This window comes from Barbatula barbatula (assembly GCF_947034865.1).
Source record: "Barbatula barbatula genome assembly, chromosome: 5".
NCBI lineage: Eukaryota > Metazoa > Chordata > Actinopteri > Cypriniformes > Nemacheilidae > Barbatula > Barbatula barbatula.
The window spans coordinates 23,147,296-23,156,821 of record NC_136769.1 but is presented as its reverse complement, the minus strand read 5'-3'; the positions used below and the strand labels follow the sequence as shown (position 1 = coordinate 23,156,821).

The window sequence follows — 9,526 nt, the reverse complement described above, 5'->3', positions numbered from 1 at the left end:
CACCGTTTGCATACTGTTTTGCACTGTTTGCCTGGCCGGGGGGGGGCTGCTAGAATTTGATAGTCTTATTTAATTAACACTGCATATAGGAATTTATTGTGTGTCTGATATTTGACCTGTGTTTTGACTTCCATAACCTTTTATGTTTTACTTATAGTCAATGTTTTCTTGTACAGCTGCTTTGTAAAAAGCGCTATATAAATAAAGCTGACTTGACTTGAACACAAATCATTCCTGAAAGAGATGCCACTACGCCCTCTGGTGTTTGAGAAAGCTGCTTACAATCACAATGAATCATTTTGATGCTCCTTGCATGACAAAATTTCTTTTTTCAAAGCAACCATTTCATTTCAGTGTCTAGCGCACATGAACGTTTCAATCAACAGAGTAGTGCATCAGTCACAGAACTCACGAGAACAGCCTTTATTTTCTTATCCTTTGTGCCAATAAAAAGATTACTCATAATTTTAGAGAATTAAATCATTCACGTACATCACAAACATAGCTCTATTATGTACATCCCTCTGATTTACTGTAACCGTGTGTGTGTGTTCATATCCTTAGCATTTATTCAAAGAAAACTGAACAGAAGGGCAGCAGATTAAACATCACAAACAAACATTTGTCAACGTGTGTTTCTTGCTTTTGTTAAGGACAAAACAAAAATCGGGTAAAATATACATACGTTTGCAATACAAGCCTAACATTGGGGATGCATGAGAATAATGTCTTACCAAGTCCCATGTCGTTTGGGTTGTTCAACTAAGCCTGGGCATGGAGAAAATATAGATGCAATTCTTTTGAATGACTTTATATATGTACAAATCTCACTGACATCTCAACACATCTAAACATCTGAGATGCTGCGTGAATAATCCTGTTATTAAATATTCGCTAGTCTACTTTTAGAAAAAGGAGGTTTGGCCGATGAGGTACAGCATCATTTCCCTTAAAACATCTCAAACGCTTACATAACCTATACACTCACATTCATTTGCCATTCAAATCATTTCTTTCCGTCTGTACAGAGCTTAATCGACTTGAGTGCTTATAAAAGTGGTACAACAGACAAATATCTGACTTTTAAGGCAAAGGGTTTGACTAAAGCTTGAATGGTTTCATCTGGGTATGTGTATTATGTAGCTTCTTATCATCAAACGAACGATGGTTCAACATCTCCAGAGGTTCTGCTGTTGCAGCAAGATGGCGCAGTCGCTCCTGTGCAGTGCCATAGCAACAGATCAGGGCTAGTTGCCATCTTAAGATCAACTTTCATTAGATCATCAAACAATGAGCTGTCCAGCATCTGGTCTGTTTGTTTTCAAAGAGGTTACATCTTCCTGAGCCCTGCAATAACACTTATCTATCCGTCACATCTTCATCGAGGACCACGTTTCCACGGCACTGCTTTCCGAAATGCCATGCAATACTCTCTGAGCTGTAAATATTAAAGTGAACGCGTGAGAAGTGTGATTATTTCCAAACCTAACATACATTAGATTCTTGTGAGCTGAGATTTTTCTGGTTGCATAGGAAAACAATGAGCGCAAATCATCACCAGATCAATTTTCCAAACTCAGAAAGAAACGTTTCATCCAAAGCAGCATATAGAAACATAATATACCTCTTTCCAAAACACCTGACTCGTTCCGTTTCGTTTCATAATAAAAATATCACATGTAGAAGCGACGGATCCGGCTGCTAACTATGTGAATCTTGATGATAAACCTTAGGTTATACAAAAACGATGTACGAGAGCCAACCTGCCACTGAGTGCATCAACCCTGTAGCCATTATTGGCAAGAAGACGTCGCTGGCGATCCTCAAGCACACGCCGCGTCTTTGACATGCCGGTAAAAGATGTCCCTACGCACAGTGCTGATCACAGTCTGTGGTTTTTCATCGTCTTTACATACAGCTTCATTTAAAATAAATTAAAACTCATTTCTGAAGAATGACATGAGAAATTGGCCATGCTGTCAAATTACAAGGCAAAAGAAAAATCACCTCAACGATTGTCCCTTCCATCCAGCGCAAAGAAAATAGTGATTTTAATTCCAAAACATCAAGGATAAAAATGGTTTTGTTAAGATGATTGGAGGACAAAAGCTTTAAAAACTTAAAGGTAAAAGGAAAAACCAAACGCTAACACTGCTGCAAATCCCAGAATCCCACTCGCCGACCGGCTTGTGTAGAGGGTCTCCTGAAAGAGCTCTCCATGCCATCATCTAGGTTCAGCGAGGAGAGAGGACGGGCGAGTCCCTGGCGTAATAATCCGACAGTTCCTCTCTTATCTTTTGTCCGTTTGTTTGTCCCTCTTGCAATGACACAAGGACTCGCGTGTCACCGGAACTCGTAGATGGGCGCGCTGTGCTCGGGAACATGGGTGAGGTTCAAAGACTGATACCTGTAATAAGAACGTGATGGAAGAGACAGATTTAAAACTGTGCTTTATGTCATCTCACTAGAGCGGGTCAACATTCGTAATATTTATCATATTTTCAATACTATTATTATTTACCCAACCTCAAGTATGTTGAAACCCCTGATGGCTTTGGTTGAAAAACACTTTGAAGAAGTGTGTTTAAAAAAAGTGTAATTTTTAAACAATTCAAAAGAATTAAAAAAGCACACGGCATACTAACAGATTTGGTCAAAAACAAACTATAACTGAATTAATATTTTTGTAGCATCTGTGAGAGTGTTTATAAATATGAATTATTACTCCTATCATTTTGTAGTAAAACTTCCCCAAAAAATGATTTCTACAAATCTGGTCAATCCAATATTACCAAACACCTTCAAAGAGACAAATATATGATTTCATCACCTCTGTGTTGTTCCTAATCTGTATAAATGTGTTTGTTCTGATGAACACAGAGTAGATATTTGGAAGAATGCTCATAACCAGACAGATCTTGACCCCCATTGACTCCCAAAGTAGGAAAAAATACAATGGAGTCAAAAGTGCCCCAGAACTGTTTGCTGTCCTACATTCTCCAAAATGTCTTCTGTAGTGTTCAACAAAATAAATGATAGTGGGAGTCAATGGGGGTCAAGATCTGTCTGGTTATAAGCATTCTTCCGAATATCTTTCTCTGTGTTCATCAGAACAAAGACATTTACACAGATTTAGAACAACTGGAAGGTGAATAAATGACAGAATTTTAGTATTTATTTAGCACCCAGCTCGGACACAAAAAGTTGTTTTTACACTGATGTTTAGAACGGTAACTTGCATTGGAATTACACTACTGTCATAAACACGACTAAAAGACTAAGTGAGCATATACTGGAAATGAACGGACCAATGCAAACGTTCCCAGTTTGTTTAGCTTTATACTACAGATATTCAGAGTCTTTAAGCCAGTAAGACCACACAGATGTACCATTCAGAGCTTCTGTGGTAATAGTAGCCCTCTATGGTGGCTGTGGACTTCTGGAAGCAGATGTAGTAGAAGCCAGCGAAGGAAGCACCGCTGATGTCTTTGATCGTGTGGTCTGGAACCAAAAACTGCTCCTGGATCAAACAATCAGAACAGCAAATTGATTTTGTTACGTTTATTTTACTCATACTGTCTGCAAGTGCTGAGACTGTGAATGCGGTTTTAGCAATGAGATAAACTGCACCTTCCACCGCATGAAGACGTAATCGCTGTTCTTTAGCTCTTCGTAGTCGAAATCGTCCGAGTTAAAGCTTTTTGCATACTGATAAAACGCCTGAAACTTCCCCTGAGAGGGTAAAAAGAACCATCGAGCAGATTATTTCTCGCTATCACAATTCTTCGAACGGCGTTACAACACAGACAGCAGGTGAGACTCGTGGTTATTACCCAGTGCTTACGGTCAACGTCCTCATCCGCATCCCATTTCCGGGTTAAAAAGGGTCGTTTCTTGCTTATGATCTCCCCGGCAAAGAATGTAGTGAGGGTGGGATATTCCTACGAATGACAAAGACACAAGGTGAGATCTTTCCCTGTCCTGCCAAGCATCATGCAACGTGGACTTTGGTCGTTTACGGTTGCCAAGCATCATTGCAGCACAGTGCATTATCACCATTAAAGTCACATTGCTTTCTTTTAAATGTACTGAGATCACAAACGATTAACGGAATATCGAAGATTTTGTAATGGTGATGATAAACCCATTAGATCTAAAGCTGGAATCCGTGAGGCAGCAACGTCTTACCTCTGTCAGACCTTTGATCTTGAGATATCCACACAGGTAGGAATCCTCCATAGTCACATGCTGTGGGTCGAAAACAACAAAGGTCACTTGAAGACTGAACTTGCATGGAAGGGTGCACGGGGATGAAACAAATGTGGGCCAATGCAACAAACTCCCATCGAAAACCTGTTACCAGAACTGAAGGCACCAGTCTGGATTCCCTCAACTTTTTTTTACTGACGTAACATTTGAACAAACATGACCGTATCACATGCTGTCAAACAAGTGAACCTGTCTAAAACAAATGACGCAGACCCAACACCTCTTCAACGGCCTTAAACAGCAAGTTTGGGTAACACAGTCGTGTTGTGTTCTGTCATGAGCCCTAAACAGGCAGCACACTTCAGCCGTTTACCTGCAGCACGACCTCGACATCATAGGAGTTGCCTTTGCTCTTCTGGTGTCCGCGGAACTGAGATCCGCTGTACAGCAGAGACGTGTTGACGCCGGGCTGGTGAGTGTTGATCGGCGGGGGCGGAACGAGAGAGGCCGAGGACGTACAGGCCGTCGACGAGCCCAGACAGCAGTCGCTACGGACCGGCATGATGGATCGCTTCTTCGGGGCAATGCCCGAGCGCAAACCGCCTCGTGTCGCTCCTCTGATTCACCGAGGAATTGAAAAAAGCAACGCTGACAGCACGACGCGTGACTTTCGGAGTTTCTCCAGCAGGACTCGCGTAACGTCCCCCAGCGTAGAATGAAGACGCGCAACACCGCGTCATGTGATCCAGCATCCTGGTGTGTGGTTGGATGACGGGCTTCGAATCGCTAGAACGCTGAATGCTCATTGGCTACTCGGCGACACGCCGGACGGGATATGAAGTTTTTATTTGGTGGAAACAGCGAGCGTTGGTGTACGGCAGCGGTCTCTAAAACTAGGGCTTCGTTTGTTTTATAAGTGTTTATTTTCAAATGAAATTCAATGAATGTATAAATAAAATCGTCATTTTCTTTCTTTTTATTACATTTGTACAAAGTACGCAGAGCACAAGATTAGAAAGCGAACCAGGGTTGTTAATGTGTTCACTTGGATATCATCAGCAATTAATGCTAAATATTGAATATAATATTTATAAAACAGTAATTGAATAAAAAAAGCATATATTTATAGATGCCAACACGTCCCGTTTGAAATGCCCTTGTATGTACAGCTCGCTATCGACGCCCACAAATCGTATTGCTGCAACGTCGCCACTGCTCTGTAGGTGGCAGCATTGTACAGGAGAATAAACGCAAGGCTACATTTGAAAACTACAGTTGGATTCATTTCATACATTTTTGCATAAATAAAAAAGAAACTTGACCATGCTTCTCCACACATTTACTATATTTAACTATTACGATCGCTGGCAAAACTAGTTTACATTAAATAAACACATCTACTTTTGAATCCGATTTAAGAAGCATCTTATTGGTTTTCAGAAAACTGCATGTCCTCCAGCTGGTTCTTCCCGTAACTAACATATGAACGGATCTCTGAGATGCGTTTGCGATTCCTTGTCAGCTCTTCATTGTTTATCTATTAACATAAACAAATTAACAATATAAATATACTACACCAGTAGTGTAAAGGAATATAAATAAAACATACATAACTAAAATCATCTACCGTTTTTAGCAGTCCGCCCCTCCAGCTTCTGATCCGTGTCAGAAGCTCATCTTCTCTATTGTCAATCTTCAGCAGGTGGGTGTCATGGGAAGCACTAACTGCATTGGTCACTGTGTCCTTATCTACAAAAAGCTACAGCGCAGAGAGTTCTGAGTGATGATCAATACTGATACTAAAAAGAAGTGACTGGACTCAAGTTACCATGGGCTTGACTCCTTCATTATGCAAAATATGTCAGAAATGAACAACATAACAATTTGTGGTAAAAGGTTGCACACAAACATTTACAAACAAACACATTGATTGCACAAGCAGTATTTGAATACCAGTTTACTACTGGATATCACATTACCCCTAAAAGATTAGTTGTGTGGTTATGGGATTTTGCTTCACAACTAATTCAAGGGCAATTATAGGCATTATGAAATAGTTTATTTCAATTAACAAATACATTTTCCTTTGATATCATACCAGGACATCATATAAAGTCAGGAATATTATGATTCATCTTTGTTAATAAGGCTTCGTTACGCACAAATTCTTTAGAAAGGATCCATGTGATCATGAAGTGACTGTTTTCTACTTACCATGAGCACATCATCAGGCATTTCTTCTTCTAGCTCGTTTTTGGCCACCTTCTCCAGTGTTGCCAAGGCGATCTCCAGTTGTTTTTCATGGTGTTCGTTCTCCAGGTCTCGGCATTGTGCGAATGTGTGTCGAAGTTAAAGAGGCCCCATCAGCATAACATAAAAAAGCATGCATAAAATGTATTTTTGCTGGATTAAGGATATATGCCTTGCACATATTCAATGAAGCCTACAACCATTTCCGATATATTCCCATCAAAGTCTTTGATGGTGTCCTTAAAATAAAATGACATATCAGTGATTGCATAATAAGCAAATCAACAGAAGCACTTGGATTATTATATTATATCTGATTAACCCACGTCAATCTTTAGAAGTAATAATCTGAATGATGGGTCATAATCTATTGTTCATCCTGACCTCCAGTTGGTCCACTAGCTCCACTTCCAGGCTCATGAGGGTTTCAGAGAGCTTGTTCAGCTCTTCTGTGCAGGTACTGATGTGATCTTCAAGCAGTCCATCATCTGCGATTTTCGCAATCCTCTGTGAAAATTCATTTGTGAGTATATACACAGTATCCTTGCAGGTCACGTGCAGCTACAGAGTAGTGTTGAAGTGACCAACCTGCCTCCTGGAACTTTCAAAGTCAGCTGCTATCTGCGCTGCTCTCTGCTGATTGTCTGCCGCTGCTTTACGGTTGCAGGCAAAAAAGCATTCGACCTCAGCCGTTCTCTGCATGTGTTGACTCAAGCCTGCATCAAAAATCTGCGTACAGAGGCCTTCCATTTTTTTCTTATATGTAAATGCACTGTTAAGGTTTAAGGGCTGTTTTGATGCCTCTTAGTATTTTTATTAATAATAAAACCATTTGATTATGAAGAGTAGAGTCTTTCATTAAAAATATATTGAATTGAATCAAAACAGAGAACTTGGTCGATTTACTCCAATGCAGTTTCAATAACAAGGATATGACTCCAGCAGCGCTGTCATTCCAGGAAGGAGAGCCAGTACATCTGCATCCGGATCATCAGAAAACATGCTGTTAAACAGCTGTGGTCCATTCAGGAACTCCACAAAGGCATCCTGCCAACAAAGAGACACTTTATTAAAATGTAGTCTGCGAGGACACACTGACCTCGTGCATTTACTAAAATGAGTTTAAGAATTCATAAAAAAGCTGTGACATTTGGGTAAATGTTTGCAAAAAGCGGCTCAGAGAAGTGAAGTTGGATCTGAGAAAAGCTCTAGCAGCACAATGGACTGATATCTAATGCAATGACATAAATGAGCTTTAAAATATAATTCATAATATGTTCGACTTGAAGTATAAAACCTACGACAGAGGAAGCCCTAAAAAAAAGAAGTTTATTAAAATGTTTACTTCATTTAAACTAAAGCACACGTTTTGAAACTAAGTAGACCAATTAAGAAGTAGTAAATAGTACTGTAACAACTAGTAAAGTATATCTATTAGGAATATACAGAGACTTTGCTTAATCACCTTGTGCAGTTGAAGCTCCTGGTTGCTGATTCTTTGGGCCTCCATGGCCTGCTGCTCCTGCTGCTCATTTTGTTGTATTTCTTCAATAGCATACTGATACTTTGTGATGGCCATCTCTCGCTAAACATATGAGTTCAATATATATATATATATGAATGAAAATCATCAAAGCCACAACACAGTAAGCCATAGGCATTTTATCAACACCAAGTGAAACCAAATGCGGTTATACTGTACAGTATATTCATATTTATAATGTATTATTATATAAATCAATTACAGTCTGTTCATCCAGCAGTCTGTAGTCAAGGTAGACCAAATGTGGAAGATTGGCCATCACAAATATCTTGTAGCGTTCTTCATCACAAAAGGGATTTCCAGCGAGGTTGAGAGTGCGCAGGTTCTTAAACTTTCTGAGGTATATCACCTACAGGATCAGATATGAGTTTCATGAGCTTTCTGATTGACCGACGTATACTGGAATAACACAATTTTGGTCTTCTACATCTAAACCACATCATGTTACATTATCAAGCTGAGCAATTGCATTGTTTCCAATGGAGAGGATGTTTAGGTTACGAAGAGCATCCAGGTTTTCGATGACAGAAACGCGGTTGTTGAACAAACTTAAATCCTGAAGTTTCACAAGAGTGTCCAGACCTTCAATCGCCTTGATATTATTGAATGACAGATCTGTAAAAGATGAACGGTGTTTGGAAATTCGACGAAACGGTTATATTGTAATAACTCGCTTATTTGAACAGGACAAACTCACCCAGCCAGAGCAGATTAGTCAGGTTTTCCAACCCTTCGATCTTCTCTATAACGTTGTTATTCAATTGAAGTTTTGTTAGAGAGGTGAAGTAGCACAGGTGGTAAATCTTCAGGATGTCTGTAGAAATACACATATTGCATATATAAGTCTTACGGGTAAGAGACATGTGTGGTGCTTCGACGAGAATAGAAAATGTTTGTTGTATTACGTCGACCCTACAAAATAGTGGAATATTACAGGTATTCTTACTCTTGTATTCTAGTTGCAGATGGAGAACCTCCTCATATTGGATGCCCTCTTTCTTGGCTATCTCTCCAGCTTGGCCATGAGGTCTCTGTTCCTCCATTGCCTGTTGTAACATCTCCTCATCCACTACTTTGGGTTGCTCTCGTTTCCAACTGATTTCAGCCATTTATAACTAAGTTAGCAGAAACACGTTGCATACAGAGAAAATGAAGAGTGTAAGGAACCGGTCAAAACATTTGCATCCACTACCTACTTCAAAAATCGCAATGTGACTGAAGACTGGCAACCCTCCCAGACGCTAACGTTGTTGCTTAGCAACAGATGACGTTTCACTTCCGCAGTTTTGAGTTGAGTCATTTTACGCGAACCGACGTTGCTTGTACTTATTACAAGACGAAACGTACCAAAGAGCGGTAGAAAACTTAACCCTTCAGCAAGTATATGTATGCGTTTCATCTTAATAAACGGTTTATATTGTGGAAACATATGGACTTTAATAACTCGAGCTCAGCGGATTACCCGTGATCGACAGGGGTATTGATCAATCAATGAAAAGTTCCGTGTGTTTGAACCAATCAGAC

General features: G+C 39.9%; 2 protein-coding genes across 2 annotated transcripts; both read right to left on the bottom strand.

Annotated features, from left to right (window-relative positions):
* Positions 1-219: 219 nt before the first annotated feature.
* gid4 (GID complex subunit 4 homolog) lies at positions 220-5,024 on the bottom strand. Its single transcript, XM_079457068.1, has 6 exons — positions 4,583-5,024; positions 4,189-4,248; positions 3,834-3,941; positions 3,631-3,732; positions 3,390-3,520; positions 220-2,407 (listed from the first exon to the last, which is right to left on the bottom strand). Exons 1-6 carry the CDS (start codon positions 4,769-4,771, stop codon positions 2,344-2,346), a joined length of 654 nt encoding a protein of 217 aa, XP_079313194.1. The 5' UTR covers positions 4,772-5,024; the 3' UTR covers positions 220-2,343.
* Positions 5,025-5,170: 146 nt separating this feature from the next.
* drc3 (dynein regulatory complex subunit 3) lies at positions 5,171-9,330 on the bottom strand. The gene is made up of 12 exons (XM_079456241.1): positions 8,949-9,330; positions 8,700-8,816; positions 8,451-8,617; positions 8,205-8,351; positions 7,925-8,044; positions 7,386-7,506; positions 7,048-7,175; positions 6,844-6,966; positions 6,628-6,698; positions 6,424-6,547; positions 5,837-5,968; positions 5,171-5,746 (listed from the first exon to the last, which is right to left on the bottom strand). Exons 1-12 carry the CDS (start codon positions 9,109-9,111, stop codon positions 5,636-5,638), a joined length of 1,524 nt encoding a protein of 507 aa, XP_079312367.1. The 5' UTR covers positions 9,112-9,330; the 3' UTR covers positions 5,171-5,635.
* Positions 9,331-9,526: the final 196 nt, after the last annotated feature.